At 44.2% G+C, this 20,320-nt stretch overlaps 1 protein-coding gene across 4 annotated transcripts in view; it reads right to left on the bottom strand.

The window, feature by feature from the left end:
• TBC1D23 (TBC1 domain family member 23) overlaps positions 1-20,320 on the bottom strand; it is a 558,574-nt gene that overhangs the window by 154,144 nt on the left and 384,110 nt on the right. For all 4 annotated transcript variants that reach the window (XM_085622378.1, XM_085622377.1, XM_085622376.1 and 1 more), the window contains exon 14: positions 1,649-1,791. In XM_085622378.1, the coding sequence (XP_085478504.1) occupies positions 1,649-1,791 (143 nt within the window). The remainder of the gene's footprint in view (positions 1-1,648; positions 1,792-20,320) is intronic.

The raw sequence follows: 20,320 nt of genomic DNA, 5'->3' as shown, positions 1-20,320 counted from the left end.
CATGAGTAAGGCGATTAAGAAATGTAGTGCAATGAGGGGAGTCGCAACAAAATGAAGACAAATTTGTTTGGTAGACTGGTAAAGGACATTCATTGGATTATGGTTCTGTCTGCCAAGACTATACATAAAAGGCAAGTCTAAAAATTGTAAATCAATTAATCTAGTAATGAATTCCTTTGCTCTAATATACTTTGCTGCTGGGAGACACAATCAGGGGTTGATGCCCCATAATTTCGCCAAAACATGTTGATTGTATTTTTGGCGTTTTCCAAAGATATTCTTTAGCATTTACTTTATATGGTCTAATTATTTGAATGTTGTTTCTTATTGTGAAACATTACAATGCCTTCACCATTATGCTTTCCTGGGAGATTAACATCAACAATGCTCACCACAATCTACGTTCCATTGACAGAGGCCTTGTGCGGTACAACACTGATATTACTTTGGATATACAGTGTAGGCCTTCCCATCATGTCACTAGCACTTCTACCTCAGTCAGTGGCAAATTCAAACAAACATTGTCAAAGCCAACAGGTTTCGCCTTTGGTACCTACTGGCTTTGACATTAGTTTTGGAGATGCTGTACAGCATGACTAAAGCCTATGAAATGGCTGCCCGTATCATTCTGTAAGTGTGCACACCACACATACACGTGCCTACAAAATAACCTGGGGGGGGCTTTTTTCTTTACTGATTTGAGTTAGATTGATAAATAAAAAGAACAAAATGTGAAAAAGTGTTTATTTTTTTAAAGTACATATTCGGTTGTGGGTAGGCAGAAGCAGCATCACAATGGGATGAGCGGAGCAGAAGAATTAAGGGGGTGAGGGTGGAAGGAAGCAACCTAGGGGGTGCAGGTGAGTGGAAGTCACAAGAGGATCTTGGGTGGGATAGGCAACACAGAGGGCGTGGGTGCGGGCAGAGTAAGGTAAAAGGATGAGAGAGAGCAACATGAGTGTGGTAGGAGGAAAGCCAATGGGCGAAAAATAGAGCATGTGGAGCTGGGTGGGAGAAGCACACAGACAAGGAAGCAACGAGAAGGGGAGAAGCACAAGAGAGTATGCACATCACAAAGTGAGGCCATGGAGAAGCAAACGGGTTAGGGCACCATTGGGTGCAGAGAGGGGATGAGAAGAACAATAGAGAGACAGCTGGACTGTTTAATTAAGACAGAAGAAAAAAGTTGTTCCCTAAAAGTGAGCAGTGGAAGGTCACAATAAATTGGGGAATGCTCCATGGGAGGGACAGACACAATGGGCAAGGCAATCCATCCAATGAAAAGCAGATGAATGACAGTAAAGCAAATTAATGAAAAGCAATGGAAGGGCTGCAAGACTACATTTTCTTGGCAATTCAACAATATATATTTTGCAACCAGACCATAGCGCTGTCTGGTATGCTCGACCTAAAAACACAAAATGTATTAGGATAACTTAAAGAAAAAGTAGCACTGACACACAACAATAGAAAAACTCCAGCTTAGACAACAAAAATAATATCCACCAGATAGCTTCAAAACACTTCTTACTAACAGAAAAAAACTGAATGCATGCATTAGCGAATACACACATAGGAAGATAAAAACAATTACGCATGAAACAAATATGAAGTAACTAAATTAATGGCTACATTTGTACCAGCTTACCTGTCAACGGGCACAGATGTATTCTCAATAAAGCTAATAACCTTTTCTTTTACGTTCACAGATTTGGTCTTTAGGGCAACTGTCATTTTATTTACCAAGGATTTCACTCCTTTTCCATCTCCTGAACCATTTGGTGAATCACCCTATGAGAAACAAATACAGCATTAGATTAACTAAAACATGAAATCTAGAAGCACAGTGACATTTGCCTGAGCCTGACAATCTAAGGAAAATTAATTTAACTTGAATAAAAATAAAATGCTGGTGGCTATATTTATTATCTTATAGACTGACAGTACTGGCTATAAAAGGGTCAACGTTTCATCCTTCAGAGAGAAATGGACATACATTACAAATTATTTGTTACAGTTCCAGAAAAACAAGAGGAATGGCTGCGAGCAGGAAGCATCAGGACAGCTTCCTTTTAGTGAAATACCATTCCAAAATGGACATCAACAAAGTCCTCCTTCCATGTAGGCTATAAAACAAACACCAATTCAGCATATCCATGATCAGCCTTTCCTGTCAGGTGACACCTAGTGATCCAGTATATAAATGGCATCTGTTAAGTTTACCGGTGTGCCACAACTCATCCAGTTTGCACCCGCTATTTGATTCTTTGTTCCATCCCTGCTCTAATCCTGCCAGTTGCAGTTCTGCTACAAGAACTGGACAAGGTTGGAGCTGGCTGAACCGGAGCAAAGAATCCAAGGGCATTAACAAGCCGGAGGGCTGTTAATGCACTGGTACACTCATGAGAGGCCATTTCTATACTGGTAAAACAGGACTCACCTGACTGGAATGGACATAATGCACAAGTTACTACTTATGTAACGATATGTTTGTAAGAGACATTAGTTAGTGATAGATTCCTTACCTTAGAATATTCCCCAGGCGTTAGTCTGGATCTAGAAAGTTTTCTGCTTAGCAGTACCCCTGCGCACCAGTAGGTGGCGCCGTGCGGCTCCGCGCCCGTCACTGGTGTCGTGCGTGCCGGGATGACGTCACGGAGGCTACTTAGGCGCCACCCATGCGCGCTGACGTCAGTTCTGTACACAACGTTCCGCGCCGAAACGCAGAGCCATGCGAGAAACTGACCTTTAGTGCATAAAACTAGGGCCCTAAAAGGGGATGACCTTAATCCTAGTAATCAGTTCGCAGAACGGGGAGGATGGGTGGGGCGGTAAGGAATCTATCACTAACTAATGTCTCTTACAGATATATCGTTACACAAGTAGTAACTTGTGCATCTGAAAGAGACACGTTAGTGATAGATTCCTTACCTTAGGTTAGAATAGATACCCCAGCAATACCAACCCCTGTGTTGGGTCTGCGAACAAGATTACACCAGAAAGTCACTGAGCACAGAACGGTCAAAGAAACCGTCTCTCCGGACTGGACTGTCAAGGCAGTAGTGCTTGGTAAACGTGTGCAGCGAGGCCCATGTAGCTGCCTGACAAATATCCACTATGGCCGACCTCCTGCAAACCCCAGCGAATGCAGGAGGTCGGCCATAGTGTGAAGGTGGGAGACGACTGTTCGGGGCGAGCCCGCCTTCAACAACCAGTCGTCGTGATAGGGGGAAGACTGGAACCCCTAATCTGCGCAGATGAGCTGCGACCACCGTCATCACTTTCGTGAACACCTGAGGGGCACTGGTGAGGCCGAAGGGGAGCACGGTAAACTGCTCGTGGCCTACCGTGAACGGCAGGTAACACCGGTGTATGGCAGGACGGGGATGTGGAAATAAGCGTCCTGCAAGTCCAACGCTACCATCAAGTCTCCAGGGTCTAGGGCAGCATGAACCTGAGCTAATGTCAGTATCTTGAACTACTCCTTCCAGAGGAAGGCGTTGACACCCCTGGGGTCCAAGATAGGGCGTAGGCACCCTTTGCCCTTCTTGGGAACCAGAAAGTAGTGGAAGTAACAACCCCGTCCTACTTCTGGGACAGGAACGTGCTCGATTGCCCCCTTGGCCAAGAGGGCCGTAACTTCCTCCTGCAGAAGTTGCAAGTGATCCCCCGACATGCGGTGGTACCGTGGTGGCATGGCTGGAGGGGTCGCCTTGAAGGGGAGGGAGTAGCCCCTTCAGACGATTTGCAGCACCCACCTGTCCGAAGTGATGGTACGCCAGTGGAGCAGGTGATGCCGAACTCTGCCTCCCACTGGCGTGGAATGGACCTGAAAGCTCGGACTAGGAAGGCTTTGAGGCAGATGCTGCGGGAGCGGATGTGGACTGACCGGCTCTCTGTCCCCCTGCTCCGCCATGGCGGAATCCACGTCCGCGACCGCGTTGAGGCTGGTTCTATGGCTTATGGCTGGACGAACGTGCGGGGCACCGCTTCCTTGGCCACGAAAGGGGCGATAAGCAGAAGTTTGCTGGCACTGGGCCGACAGACCCAAGGACTTGGCCGTAGCCCTGGAGTCCTTAAAGCGCTCCAGCGCGCTACCTGCTTTGTCGCCAAAAAGGCGACGGCCATCAAAGGGCATGTCCATGAGTGTGCTCTGGACATCCCCTGAAAAGTTTGTGGACCTCAGCCAGGCGTGACGACGAATCGCCACCGTCGTTGCACTCGCTCTGCCCAGCGAGTCCGTGGTGTCAAGTCCACATCTAATGGAATAGCGTGCTGCATAAAGCCCCTCAGCAAGAGCCTGGGCGAACAGTGTCCTGGCCTACTCTCGACACTGGGGCAGCACGTCCGCCAACGTATCCCACAGAGAGTGGGTGTAACGGTCCAAAAGGCATGCGGTATTAATGGACCACAACCCAAGACTGAGTGAGGAAAACAGTTTCTTGCCAAACTGTTCCATCCTTTTGGATTCCCGGTCCGGAGGTGCGGGCGGGAATGCGGTTTGGGACGTGGAGGCCTAGATAACCAGACTCTCAGGGGTGGGGTGTACGGACAGAAAGCCTTGGTCGCACGGAGCTGGGCGGTGGTGTCGGGCCATGTTCCGATCCACAGGAGAGACTGTGGAGGGCTTGGACCAAGTGCCCATTAGAACGTCGGTGAGGGCCTCATTAAACTGCAGCAGAGGCTCCGAACAGCTTACTGGTGGTTGAAGCACCTCAGTGAGGAGGTTAGTCGTCACGGCCGCTGCAGGGAGCTCCAGGCGCAAAGCCTTGGCCGCCTTGCGCAGCACCACAGCATACATAGCACCCTCCTCCGTAGCCACGGAAGGAGGAGAGAAAAAAAACAGTATCAGGCGAAGTGTCTAGACCACTGGCCTCCCCCAGCTCGTCTCTGCCCAGTCCTGACTTAACTGGCACTGCTGTGCCAGAGGGTCCTCAGACCCCTCCCAGTCCTCCCCTTCATTAGTGTCCTGGTAATCAGGCAGACTTAGGCGAAAGGCTAACCCATCGACGCAGGAGACGGTGCCGCTTCGACGCCGGACCCGGACTGAAACCAGGGATGGCGTCGTCTGAGGACATCGCTGGGAGTGACACCATGGGGGTCAGCGCCAGCAGAGGAGTCGTGAGGTCAACTGGCATCGACCGGGATCCAGGCCTGGATCCCACGGGGGCCTGCGGCATCAGGACTGAAGTCGACGACGGTGCCAGGGCCGAAGCCGTCGGCTCGCTAGGACCCCCAGTCGGACCTGTGGGGCCCAGAGGCGCGCCGGCAGGCCTCGACGGCAGGAAGAGAGTCCTCATGGCCACGAGGAAGTCTCGAATCTCGCCCGGAGTCGCATGAAGCCCAGGGACCGGAGGGTGTGGGGCCGGATGCAACTCCTGCAGCTCCGGCAGAGCCGCGAGGGTGGTGCCACCCGAGCCCTTGGCCGAGTCGCGCAACCGGCGAGGGGAGTCAGAAGAGCGATGTCGCTTCTTTGACTTCTTTTTCACATGCCTCGACTTACCTGAGTGTGAGGACTTGGATCCCGACGAGCGGTGAGGACTGCGGCTCTGCGACCGGCCCCTCGACTTCCTCCTCGACCGGGACCTCGTGCGGCACAGAGCCGACTGCCGAGTCTCGAGGCGCTTGCGGGACCGCTCCCGCCTAGCTTTCGACGTCAAGGCCCGGCAGTCAGGGCACGACTTGTCATCGTGGTCGGCCACAAGACAGTAGAGACACCGATGGTGGGGGTCGGTAACCGACATCAGTCGGTGACAGACGTCACACGGCTTGAACCCGGGTATCCCTACCCGCACCAGGAGTCGTAGTCGACTCGAAAAAAATAGACAAAATTTCCAAAAAGTTAGTCAAAAAATGACTAAGGGTACGCTCTTCCCGGATCTGCGCTTGCCGGCACGGAAAAAAGAAGTACTGACGTCAGCGCGCGAGGGAGGCGTCTAAGTACTCCGACGACGTCATCCCAGCGATCACGACGCCGACGACGGACGCGGAGCCACAGACGACGCCTACCGACACGCAGGGGTACTGCTGACGAAAAATCTTTCCAGATCCAGCCGCCTGGGGATATTCTAAGGTAAGGGATCTAACTAACGTGTTTCTTTCAGATAAGAGGATATCCGTGATAAATCGCAAAACATGCATGAAAACAAACCTCATATACACCACTTGAGGCAACACTAGAGAAAGAAAAACAGGACTCAAGCATGTATTGCTACTTCGACCAACCAATGCAAACAATTGTTCAAACAGAACTGGAATAGTCTTTCTATTTTAAACAGACCCTTAGCTCACCCAATATTTACAATAACGAAAAAGGCAACATATCCGGATCATCTAGTGCAAGTCCACATAGAGCCCATTCAAGGAATACACTACTGGCAATATGGAACCCAGACCCTGTATCCGGACACCACAGACAAGCTGAATGCTTGACATGTGCTCAAACATTAAAGGGCTACAAGTTCAGCTTCCAGAACAAAACAGCCATGCATAAAACCTTTTTAAACTGCAAACCTAAATATATTATTTTCAGGATTATTTGCCCACACCAAAAGGTTTATGTTGGGAAAACAAGCCAAGAGATTGGCCAGCTTAAAGCTTAAATGCCATGTAAGCAGGCACCAATGGTAAAACTTTTCATGGAGCATACACATTTCGAAAATAAACTGAAATTGACTGGTAATTGGTAGTAATCAGGCATTGAGGAGGCAACACTGAATATCTTTGCTGAAAATAGAAGCACAGAAGCAAAGGACAGAAATCACCCTTGATGGAGCAGGTAAAATTAAATGTTGTATACCTCCTCTAATTTGTATGTAATTAATTACGTAATCATTCTAAAATTAATTTACATAATATGTTTGAAGTGGAAGTGATATTAATCAACATTTGCACCTTGGTAAACACAAAATACACGTGGGACTAAATTACTAATTGCATGGCAGAACAATTAACTAGTTAACAATGGTACGCAAACTAACCTTAGAGTGTGTTAAAGTAGTAAAATTGCATGGTTTATATTGCTTTGTGATTGTATTGTGGCTTTAAGTTACTGTATGGTAAGTATGATAGCTTTAAATGTTGCTACAGCTTGGAAAATACTAATATATATTGGGATTAGTATGGGTTTAAACATTGGAATCTTCATTTCTATATTTTAATTATGGTTATGTCTATTTTTGATTAAGTTGACATTCGGGCCTACTAGGCCGAAGTACCCAAAATGGCGTTTACTGAAGCAGATGCCATCAGGTGAGCGCGATGATTTCTGCGCATGCCCAGATGGCTCTTGAGACCATGTGGTGACCTGAACTCCTGACATCATGTTCCCTGTCAAGGCCAAAAGTTGGGGACTTGACCGCAAGCCAATAGATGATCGTGTGGGAACAACGAAAAAGACAGGGAATGAGCCTGTCAATGGGACCCTTTTACCTTGAGAAGATACATTTGCCGTTCTCGCAGGAGAAACAGAAAAAAATAACTTTTGATTCGTGACCCCCTTGTGCCAAGTCACCATGGAGAACCAGTTTGCACTGGGAAAATGTAATTAATTATTGATAACCCCGAACTGTCCAATCAAAACATTTTCTCTGCCCCTTAAAGTTGCCATATCCTGTATGTAGTAAGGCGGAGAAGGGTATAAAAACCCCACATCAGTCATTATGTTGGTTAGTTGGTTCGTCGTTGTTGTGGTGTTGGGTGGTGGTGTGTTGGTTCATCAGTTTCCGCTGGGTTGGGAGAGAGAGTTGCGGTTGGAGTTACGGTCGTGATAGCCTATGGGCTATTTCTTAAAAGGGAGTTCTTGTTTGGGTGATTATTTTATTTCCGACTTTCCAAATCTTCATTCATTTCCTTGCGGACAGTCTGGGTGTGGAGAAAATCCATGCTACGGATTGATGTATGGACATTGAAGACTCATTGCATTGTATCCTGCATTTCTGCCTGACGGTTTGATCCCTTGGTGTGGGTCAGACAGCCCGTCTAGGGAGTTTTACCTGAGAATGTGGATTTCTCCCTGTTTGATCTGAAGCTATCGTTGCCTGCCTATTGGTAATTGATTAACTGCATTTTTAAATTTATGTCTAATTTCGAAATTTTTGATTTCTCTTTAATAAACTAAAATTCATATTAGAAAGTGGAGTTAATAAATGCAAACGTAAGGAATCTATTAATAGTAGATAAACAACATTGAAAATATAAGAACGAGTATGTGATTTTTTAAATTAATCACTGAAGAGATTAAATGACTTCTAGACTTTGTGTTTTAGCTGGTTCTAATTCACCATCAACCAGTCCAACTAGTTGGTCCATCGACCAAACAGTGGAGTGCCTTGATGTTAAAGTCAGGAATCTGAAGTTGTATATAGGATGTGTATATAAATTGAAAAGCAAATTAATCCCGATAGGTAATAAGGTACCCACATGTCCAGCAGCCCCTTTGTCTTGTGTACAGATTCGAGTGAGATTGTTTGAATGACAAGAGGGTTGGTGTTATGGGCCTCACTAATGAATGAATTTGTGAATAAGAATCTGTGACATAGGGAGAATATGTCAATTTTACCCTCCGCGCTGGATCATGATTTCTTGGTAGCAGATTGATGGTTATTATTGTATTGGTTTGGTGATTATCGATTTATGTTTAACACTTAATGTTGAGTATGGTTTATGTTAAGTGTAGTTGAAAAATTTGAAGCTTCCGGGAAGTAGGAAGTGGATTTATGTGGCAAGAGAAGTCACATGGAATTGAACATTGTCTGTTTTCAAGAATTGTGATAACACAGAATAAATACAGTAACTGTAAATCAAAGTCCAGCAAGTAAGACACCTATGGCAACAGAATCAGCAACAGAAACCCCAGAGAAAATGGCAGATAAAATGAGAAAAGCGACAACCCCTGAAGGACCAACATCTGAAGAATTAAGTGATTGGTTAAGAAGTTTCCACAAAAAGGATACAGAACCACAACCTTTAGATGTGGCAAAGTTAAAAGTGACTTTAGAAGAATTAATTGTAGGAACTGAAAAATTAAAAGCATACCAAGATGAGGAATTAATGTTTTTGTGTAAAAGCATAACTTGGAGAGCAAGGACTTTGCATGAAAAGCTAGAAGAGACAGCGAGTGAAATGGGAATAGATTTTGAGGAAATAAGGTCATTGCAGAAGCCATACAGAGTAGATTTTAGTGAGAAAGACATTGAAAACTTGAATACGGCAGGTAGGTTTACCCAAATTAAAGAATTAATTGCATTATTAAGAAAATGGGGTGATGTGGATCGATGGAAAAGTAGATGGTTTAGAAGGAGAGAGGAAACTACAGACAAGGCCTCTCTAGCTTTCCCGATGAGAGAAAAAGAGCCAGTGGTAACAGAATGTCCCATGAGAGAAATTCATGGAGGAGGATATGTACATGTTCCTTTGACTAGACAGAATATTTTGTCATTTACAGATGATTTCCAAAGGTTGAGAGAAAAAACAGTTGAATGGTACAGACAGGAAGATAGGTTTGTCAAACTTTCAAAGGTATTGTGGATAGATCTGAATAGTCTTTTTGATATAATTGTGCCTGCAGATTTATGGGCAGAATGTAAGATTACTATAGATAGGCCAACACAAGAGTATCCTAGGGATCCTAAGACAGGAGCCCCAGATCCAGAAGTAATGAAAAAACATGATCAGGTAATTACATTTCTGAAAAATAAAGTACCACCGAAAGAAACTGATTGGGTAAAGATTGACAGAACTCACCAGGAGACTAAAGAATCAGTGCATGCATAGTACGAAAGGTTACTGTTAGCCTTTAAGCAATACAGTGGAGATGAGAAACTAAGTGAAAAAGATTTGAGTCATTTTGTTTACAGATTTGTTTATGGTTTAAGGCCTGAAGTTAGTGAAATGATAAAACAACATACGGTAGATTGGCACAATAAGAAAATAGATGAAGTGTTACGACATGCAAAATATTTTAGTGATGAAATTGAAGCCAAACAACGCAAGTTAAAAGAAAAGGCAATTTGGGGACAAGAAGCCCAGTTTATTGAACAAGCAAGTGGAATAGGGCAAGTAAAACAAAAACCTAACATTTGAAAGGGAAAAGGACAGATTAGCATATATGAAGCTAAAAAGAAGTGGCCATGTCATAATTGCGGGAAATTAGGGCATTGGAAATCCGAGTGTAAATTACCACCGAAAGCTAATGGTGATAATTCATCATTGAATCCACAGATGCAGAATGAGGTGAGTTGCCAACCACCCAACAGTGTCAGGTGACAAAGCCACCTTTTCCACAGAACCTAAATCCTCAAAGATACAGTAATGAGACAGGATTCTACAACGAAGAACAGGTAACAAAGCTACCGCGCGCTGGTGCCATTTCGCAGTATTGGCTGCAACGCGATGAAAATGAGTCATGGTGCCTAGGAGAGGAAGAGGAGTGCGTACTTGGCGCAACTCTAGAGGTAGACCAGACGGGACCCTGTGGGGATAGAAAGGTGAATGAAGTAAATGTTACTTTGCTAGTGGATACTGGTGTTACTCGTTCAACCGTTACATCAGCTGAAGTGAAAAATCTTCCTCTCTCGGGTGAGACAATCCAAGTAGTTGGAGTTTCAAATAAACAGATAAAAGCCCATCTTACTGATCCTGTAGAGGTTAGAATAGGGAAATTTGCTGATATGCATCGCTTCGTAGTATGCAACACTAGTCCTGTAAATTGTTAGGAAGGGACTTACTTTGTAAGATGAATTGTACCATCTTTTGTACACCTGATGGTATAGCTTTTGAAACTCCAGATGATGTTCTTTATAGAATGACAATGGCTAACCTAGAACCAGAAATTACCGATGCATATGTTGTATTTGATCCAGAAAAAATACCCCAGGAATTAAAAGAAACAGTGAAAATAAAAGTGTGGGAGTTCACAGGAGAAGATGTTGGATTTTTGAAAAAAGTAGATCCTGTGAAAATAACTGTAAAAGAAGGAGTAAATTACCCGAATACTCCTCAGTACAAGTTGACACCAGAGATAGTTGCAGGAGTAACGCCTGTAATAGACAGAATGATTGAACAAGGAATTCTAAGAGAGATTATGAGCAGTCCATGTAATTCACCAATTATGGGTTTGAAAAAGCATAATGGGACTTTGAGAATAGTGCAGGATTTGAGAAAAGTGAATAAAATTGTTGTTCCTTGCTGTCCCATTGTGCCAAATCCTTCAGTAATTCTATATCAGTTTTACCATGATGCAGAATGGTACACAGTCATTAATTTGTGTCATGCTTTCTTTTCTATTCCATTGCACCCTGATAGCGAACAAATGTGTGCGTTCCGGTTCGGCGAGCGTATTTTGGCATGGTGCCGTATCCCTCAAGGGTATACAGAAAGTCCTTCAATATTTAATCAGATTTTAATGAAGTCACTGGAAGATTTAAAGATGCCAGAAAGTTCAGTGCTCGTCCAATATATCGATGACCTATTAGTGGCATCGAAGACGCGAGAAGCATGTGTGGTTGACACCGTTGCACTGTTACATCATTTGGCAGATGGAGGACTTAAAGTATCACTATCAAAATTGCAGTTTTGTCAGAAAGAAGTACAATACACTTAGGTCATAGGATTGAGAAAGGCCTCAGAAAAGTAACAATGGACAGAATTAAAATCATTAAAGGAATGAGAGCCCCAATGACACAGAGAGAAGTCAGAATGTTTCTAGGAATGGTGGGATACTCTCGTCAGTGGAGCAGCAATTTCTCGGGGATTGCAAAACCATTGGTACGTTTGACAAAGAGTGATGTGAGAGATCCACTCAAGCTAAATAAGGAACAGATGAAATCATTTAAACAATTGAGAGACCGCTTGTGTGAAGCACCGGCTCTTGGGACGCCTGAAAAACGAATTTGAGCTCTTTTGCAGTGAGAGAGATGGATGTGCTCTTTCTGTGTTAGTACAGAGACCTGGGAAATTGAGACTACCAATTGCCTATTTTACAGCTGTGCTAGACCCAGTAGCTGTAGCATTACCTGGATGTCTGAAAGCAGTAGCTGCCACGTGTAAGAGCTTGGAAAAAAGTGAAGGAATTGTAATGGGATATCCTGTGAGAGTGTTTGTCCCACATGATGTGGCAATCCTATTGACGAGAAGTAAAACACAGTTCATGACACATAGTCGTCTGACTAAATATGAAAAAGTGATTTTGGGAGCTACAAATGTGAGTCTCTTAAGATGCACTAATGTGAACACATCGACATTACTGCCTGATGCTGTGGATGCGGAAGTGAAGGATGATGTTGATCTTGATTGTTTGGAGGTGCTTGATTTTTGCACCAAACCGCGTCCTGATATAAAGGCCATGCCTTTGAAAGAGTCTATGTAATTTTTGTGGATGGGTCATGCCTAAGAACTGGAAAAGGGATTTTGAGTGCTGCATATGCTGTGTGCACAGTTGCAAGCATCTTGTTTGAGAGGAGTACGATCTGCTTAAGTTGCTGAGTTGTTTGCGCTGATTAGAGCATGCAAGTTGGGAAAGAATTTGCGAGTCAATGTGGTTACTGATAGTCAGTATGGGTTTGGGGTGGTGCATGACTTTGGTCAAATTTGGTCCCACAGAGGTTTCTTGACATCGAGTGGAACTCCAATTAGAAATGCAGAAATAGTTGGCAAATTACATGAGGCTATACAGCTGCCTAAACAGATAGCTGTCATAAAATGTACAGGAAATAAAAAAGGCACAGATTATGTGTCAGCAGGAAATGAGTTTGCAAACGATATAGCTCAATATTGTGCTCGAAACCAGACTTCATTGAATCGTAACAGGGAAAAGGAAATTGATTTATGTCCCTTGCTTTTTACTAACACAGTGAGTACATGGAATAAGGTGAGGCAATTGCAGGAAGCAGCAGAGGAAGAAGAGAAAAACAATGGATAAAATCAGGATGCACACAATGGAAGGTAGACAGAGTTTGGGTTTACAGAGACGGAAGACCAGTAATGCCTGAAAAGCATGATCTCTACCATGGCACGGATGAACCATGGACAGGCCCACATAGGTAGGGATGCCATGATTAGACTTTTTAAGCAAACCTGGTATAATGCAAAGTTTTGGCTTATAGCCGAGAGCCTCTGCCAGAGATGTCTCATAGGCCAGCAATTTAATCCAGGAAGGAAAACTGTGGTGAGCTTGGGAACCAAAGGACGGGAGGGAGGTCCTTTCACTTGTATGCAGCTTGATTTCATTGAAATGCCCTCATGCAACAGGCTAAAATATGTACTGGTGATTGTTTTTCTGTTTTCTCGTTGGGTTGAGGCTTACCCGACCAGAAGGAATGATGGAGTTACTGTAGCAAAACTCTTACTGAGAGAATTCATTCCTAGCTTTGGTTTCCCAGTAACGATTGAAACAGATAGAGGGACACATTTCCAGAATGAAATTATACAATTGATTTGTGAAGCATTAAATGTACAACAATGATTGCATTGTGCCTACCGACCAGAGGCTTCTGGAGTGGTAGAACAAATTAATGGCACCATAAAGAACAGATTGGGAAAAATGTGTTTGGCCACGGGTCTCAAATGTCCTAATGAGCATTAAATCAATTCCTGATAGGAAGATTGGTCTGAGCCCCCATGAAATTATCATGGGAAGAGCAATGAGACATGTTTTCATTCCTGTCAACAAACTGCTGCCTATATCTGATGACTTCATCTTGGATTATTGTAAAGGATTGGCTGATATGGTACATTCTGTGTTTCATCAGGTTGGACCAGATGCGACCACTCTTGAAAGGAAGCCAGCTCATGACTTGATTCAAGGAGATTGGGTCCGCACAAAAGTACACCGAAAAAGAAATTGTCTGGTTCCACGCTGGGGAAGACCACGTCAAGTGATTCTGACAACGACAACTGCTGTGAAGTGTGCAGGGGTGAAGAACTGGATTCATGCCAGTCACACTCTTCGAGTCCCAAATCCGGAAGATCAATCTGAAGAAGAACATCGGGAAGTATCAGATACCAGTTCAGAATCAGACGAAACGAGAACAAGACAAGAACCAGAAGCAGGTGAACCAGGTCCAAGCCAAATTACTGGAGAGGAAAATGTACCACTAAGACGACGCCTTGAAATTTTTGATACTAGTTCTGAGTCTGAGACAGAACAAGCAGGAATACAAGAAAGAACAAATCATGAAACTGGAGAAAATGAACAAGTAATCTATGGTAAAGACATTCCGAGTACAAGCACAAGAGAAATTCCTCCAGAGGTTATAGAGATAGAGGGTGAGGAATTAGATACAGAGAGTGAGGGTGAAGTAATTGCGGAAGAACCCCGAGGAGGTTTAGGGACAAAACACACACAGGTAGAAAAAGGGTCAGATAGTCAGCAGGAGGATTCTGTAGAAGAAACAAGAGGAGGGATAGATACAGACAGTGAACCTGAAATATTGAGGATAAAATTAAAAGAAGGTGAAATCCAGACGGAGACAGAATCAGAGGAAAGTGAAGCAGAAAATAAAGGTGAAAGAATTTTGAGGAAAAGGGCTTGGAAAACGAGCGAGAAGATAAAGGATCTAAATTGAAAAGACCTTTGAAAGAAGATATTTGGCCCAACAAAATCAAGAAATTGAGATACCGACTGACCAGAATAAAGCACGATAATGCTGATCAAGTGAATGAAGTGTCTAGTCAAGAAAAACGAAAAGACACAGATCAGAAGCACTTGCAACGCACAAAAAGGATAAAGAGACCAAATCCAAAGTACAAGTCACGGGAATGGACATATGTGGCACTTCCTGATATACAAGAGTAAGCTGATAGTCAAGAAAGTCTAGGAGTGACTGTGCAGGAGGTGGACAAGGAAGAAGAAGATTCGGAAATCCTGAGAGTTATCTTGTCTGACACTAGAGAAGAAACGGATGATCAGGAAATTCTGAACAAAGACTGTGAACCTACGGATAAGGACGATTCATACATGAATTAAGAGACAAAAGACTCGGAAAGGAATTGAAAGCCCGGATAAGACAAATGCCCAGAGAAAACCAAGTAGGCAACTAAAGCCTTAGGTTTAGACAGAGAAAACCTTTGAAGAAAAGAGGCGACGTCAAAAGACACTGATCATTGACAGTACGGCAAACACTGAGAACAGAAATACAACATGTGGATTTTTTCGAAAATGATGTAAAATGTGTTTTTGTTGTACAGGATTATTAATGCTTGTTTGGATTATATTGGCAATAACTATTTCATTTAGAATAACATTTGAAAATGTAGACAGATACACAATAAATGGAACTATTAGCCAGCACTCTGATGATAGTCATATCACAAAACTGGTAGATAGACGAGAACTTCACAAAGATAAGTCCATTAATGATTTTTCTAAGAATGTTTTCACAAAGTTATTGTATGAGTACATAGAAACAATGAATGTTAGGGATTGTTATGTATGTATGCAGCTGCCTGCAACTGTATCTGAAGGTGTCACCTATCACCTTCCTTTGACACATGGGATAACTTTTGTTGTTCAAGCCAGTTTGTTTTATAAAACAGGCAAATTAGAATATTATTACACTGACATAGATAACATATTCTCGCAAATTCCTGTAGTTCCTGAACTAAACAAGGTGAAGCCTGGTAAAACTCTTGGTGAATTTTTCCTAGAAACAAGAGAATTAACTTTAGAAGAAGTCTTTAAGAATAACCTTACTTGTAGTTTAAGAAAAGAAGAGAAAACTTTCCTGAATATGGTGGAAGAGAGGAGAATTAAAATGCAAAAGAAGGTGACTGGGGAAAAGATGGAAACACAATTTTGGGATGTTGGGAAGGAAAATCATTTAAAGGGAGAAACACATCCGGCAATGGCTTTAGATTGGCCCCAGAAAGGGAAATTAGGCATAAGTAGAGATAATACTGTATATAATAATTATTTTGTAGGTGCAAGTAAATGCCATGATTTATACAAAATCTTGGGAGGATGGGGATTTAAAGGAGGAAAAGATCCAGTATTCCCTGGAATATACTACATTTGTGGGAACAGAGCGTATTATAGGTTGCCGGACTATTGGTACGGAACCTGCTACTTAGGCCTGGTCTTTCCAAAAATAGTTCATATGGAAAGGGGAGAAGAAGGATTGCACGAAATAGGTAGACAGCTAGCACGTAGAAAAAGTGAGAGTTTGTCAGAAATTATTGGGGATATTTTTGGAGCACTGATACCAGCAGTTGGAATATCTCTGAATGCACACAAAATTAGAAAATTGTCTACAGTTGTGGATCGTTTATCAACAAACACAGCTGGAGGGTTCTTTTTTTTTTTTTTTTTTTTTTTTTTTAAAAACCTTTATTTGTGCAGAGTAAAAGAACAAATACGGGCCTACAACCATCAGGCCGGCCACAATACGGTTGAGCACAGAGGCAAACAATACATTCCCTGTGCGGCAAGGTCAAGATTAGCAACGATTCAGGATTCATACACTGGAGGGATCCTTGACACCGGGGGAAGGAGAAGTGAAGGTTAATTTTAAGGTTTTCAAAAAAAAAAAAAAAAATGTTTATCGAGAATAAAGTCAGTAAAGGATAGAAACAAGGAGATTCGAGTCCGCAAGTCGGCTTCATACACTGGAGAGCAGCAGCATCATTAAAACAGCCATAGAAAATCTCATACAGTAAGGCGATGCAATTAGATAACAGGATCATCACAGTAGTAAATACGCACCCCCTAAAAGCCGCCCCCACTCAATCCACCCCACACCCGGACCCCGAATCGAAACAAGTATAGCGCAGAGACATGAAAGAAAGAGGCCCATAGAACTAAGAAGAAACAGTAAATTACCCCCCCACCCTACACCAATGCGGAGGCTATGGCCTACCCCCCCCCCAGCATAGTGCCTGTCGCCCAATGAACCCGAAATATAGACGAGAGAGAAAGTAGGAATAGAGTAAAGAAACTAAGAGAAGAAAGAAGAAAGGAGGCGGGGAGGAGCCCACGTATCCTCAGGAGCGCCCGACACCACCGGCCAACCAAGCCTCCACACACTGAAGCCCCACTACACCCGAAGGCGGTCGTGGGAAGATAGCATGTAACACCACGGAAATGAAGGCAGACAGATCGCGACGAGTGCGCACAACATAAGTAGACAATTCCAGTCCCAGTCCAGCCCGGCCGTGAAGCCATGATGATAGAAAGTAATCTAGCCCTGGCCCGATCGCGGGCGTACGATTAGACCCGCCCCCTCTTGAATGCCCCCCATCCCGAACAGACAAAGACAATATGGCCACTTGGGAGAAGATGGAGAAGTAGAGTCACAAAATGGCCGCCGATCATCTATGGAGGTCCCATTGCACACCATATAAAATCCAGACCTGGCTTGTAAAGTACATGAGTTCCACATAAAAGGAGTCATAGGCCACCGTGAACGGTTCCTCAAGGTCGCCAGGTGTAGTTCAGCTGGAAACTCCTGCGGGCACGGTGAGGCAGGCAACAACAAAGCAGGCAGCAATGACCGGGGAAACAAAGTATCTGCCATTGAGCAGGAGAGCGATTGATCCCGAGCGCCGGGAAAGCCAAATGCAGACACCAGTGTAGCACCGTTATACCCAGTCGTTGCTTCCCCGCAGGAGGGCCACAGCACTGGCAGACTCACGTCTTGTTGATCACAAACGGGGCGCTCACGGCCCGCAGCAGACAGTGTAGAGTCGAACCGCTCACTCAGCGTTTGCAAGCCGACACACAATTGCAGACGAAAGTCCCGCAGGGCAGCCAGAACGGAGCCGTATGTCAGCGGAGGCTGCGTCCCCCCGACGGCAGCAATCCGGGACGGCACTGGGGAGCTGGAGTCTGGTAGAGGGAGGGCGAAGCGGGCAGCGGGCGAGACCGGAGCATCACCCCCCAGCAGCGAGCAGGCAATCAGCGCCATGTTTTACCGTTGAACGGTACCGTGGCCAGGGGGGGGGATCGTGACAAGGAGGCAATTCCCAACAGGTCTGCGCCGCAACAGGTGAAAGCCAGCAGTCTCTTCCCCTCCCTCGGGCGCTCTTTGCAGCCGACTAGACCATAGAAGAAGGGGGTCTGCAGCCTTCCACAGCGTGGTCCACAGAGCGGGGTAGGAGACCCGCCACACCGGGGCTTACCCTCTGGCTCCAGCCCGTCAGATGCAGGGTACAGGAGGTGTCCGGGCGTCTCTCTCCCGGCTCTTCTGGCGACCGTACGTGGCGTGAGGCGGGATCGGGACCTCGGGCTCAGATTTGCACCAGCGGGTCCGGTGACTGCGACGCTTCCAGGGGGCCGGCCGAGGCCACAGTAGAGCAAGGGTCCAGGGCGGGGAACAAAGGCACCAAAAACTCCGGCATCCGGGCGGGCTAAGACTTCGGGAAAGCGGCGGCGCAGTCAGCGCGTCGTCGCACGCGTTGCACCTCGAAAATCGGCAAGGATAGGAATCAGGATGATAGTCCGAGGCCAAGGGCCGACGGAGCCGGGCGCTCAAGCGACTGCTCCGGTCGCCATCTTGGCTCCTCCCGAGCTGGAGGGTTCTTAATGGTAATTACTGAAATGGTTGTCATGAGAGCTATGGTTATGCAAAATTGACTTGCTCTTGACATTATATTGGCAAAAGAGGGAGGAGTCTGTGGAATGCTGAAAGTACAACATTGCTGTACTTACATTCCTGACAAAAGTCAGAATATAAAGAAATATATTAAGAATATAACTGATTTGCATGACAAAATTGTTCCAATGGCGGTGGAAGATGTATGGGAGAAACTTGGTAAAAGTTTTCCTCTATTAAGAATGTATTTAAAAAATTAGGTAGCTCTTTTATAGGCAAAATACTAATACCTGTGACTTTGGTGATTATTCTAGTGTTAATATTAAAATTAGGATGTTTGTGCATAAAAAGAAGAAAATGACAAAATAAGATAAAAAGAGTAAACAAGAAAAATAAAGAGAAAGAAATAAGAGAAAGAGAAATAGAAGAAATAGAGTTAGAAGAATTCAAAGAAAGTGTGTACAAGAAAACAAAAGAGAACAGTGTGGAGGACACGATGATGTAAACTAACAAATGCAAAGTGGATTCAAACAAAACCATTTCCTTAGTTAAATATTGTGAAATTAGTGAGTAGTGCTGATGTGTAAAATCACCACAGGGAGATTGATGGAGCAGGTAAAACTAAATTTTGTATACCTTCTCTAACTCGCATGTAATTAATTACGTAATCATTCTAAAATTAATTTACATAATATGTTTGAAGTGGAAGTGATATTAATCAACATTTGCATTTTGGTAAACACAAAATACTCGTGGGACTAAATAGCTAATTGCATGGCAGAACAATTAACTAATTAACAATGGCACGCAAACTAACCTTAGAGTGTGTTAAAATAGTAAAATTGCATGGTTTATATTGCTTTGTGATTGTATTCTGGCTTCAAGTTACTGTATGGTAAGTATTATCGCTTTAAATGTTGCTACAGCTATAAAAATACTAATATATATATATATATATTGGGATTGGTACAGGTTTAAACATTAGAATCTTCATTTCTATATTTTAATATTGTTATGTCTATTTTTGCTTAAGTTGACATTCGGGCCTACTAGGCGCGATGATTTCTGCGCATGTCCAGATGGCTCTTGAGATCATGTGGTGACCTGAACTCCTGACATCATGTTCCCTGTCAAGGCCAAAAGTTGGGGACTTGACCGCAAGCCAATAGATGATCGTGTGGGAACAACGAAAAAGACAGGGAATGAGCCTGTCAATGGGACCCTTTTACCTTGAGAAGATACATTTGCCGTTCTCGCCTGAGAAAAAGAAAAAAAACCCTTTTGATTAGTGACCCCCTTGTGCCAAGTCACCATGGAGAACTAGTTTGCACTGGGAAAATGAAATGAACTATGGATAATCCCGAACTGTCCAATCCGAACATTTTCTCTACCCCTAAAAGTTGCCATATCCTGTACGAAGTAAGGCGGAAAAGGGTATAAAAAACCCTGCATCAGTCATTATGTTGGTTCGTCGTTGTTGTGGTGTTGTGTTGGTTCATCGGGTTCCGTTGGGTTGGGAGAGAGAGTTGCGGTTGGAGTTACGGTTGTGATAGCCTATGGGCTATTTCTTAAAAGGGAGTTCTTGTTTGGGTGATTATTCTAATTTCCGACTTTCCAAATCTTCATTGATTTCCTTGCGGACAGTCTGGGTATGGAGAAAATCCATGCTACGGATTGATGTATGGACATTGAAGACTCATTGCATTGTATCCGGCATTTCTGCCTGACGGTTTGATCCCTTGGTGTGGGTCATACACCCTGTCTAGGGAGTTTTACTTGAGAATGCGGATTTC

Source organism: Triturus cristatus, chromosome 8 (assembly GCF_964204655.1).
Source record: "Triturus cristatus chromosome 8, aTriCri1.1, whole genome shotgun sequence".
Classification (NCBI taxonomy): Eukaryota; Metazoa; Chordata; class Amphibia; order Caudata; family Salamandridae; genus Triturus; species Triturus cristatus.
Note: the sequence above shows the minus strand (reverse complement) of the source record. Positions and strands in the feature narration are given on the sequence as shown.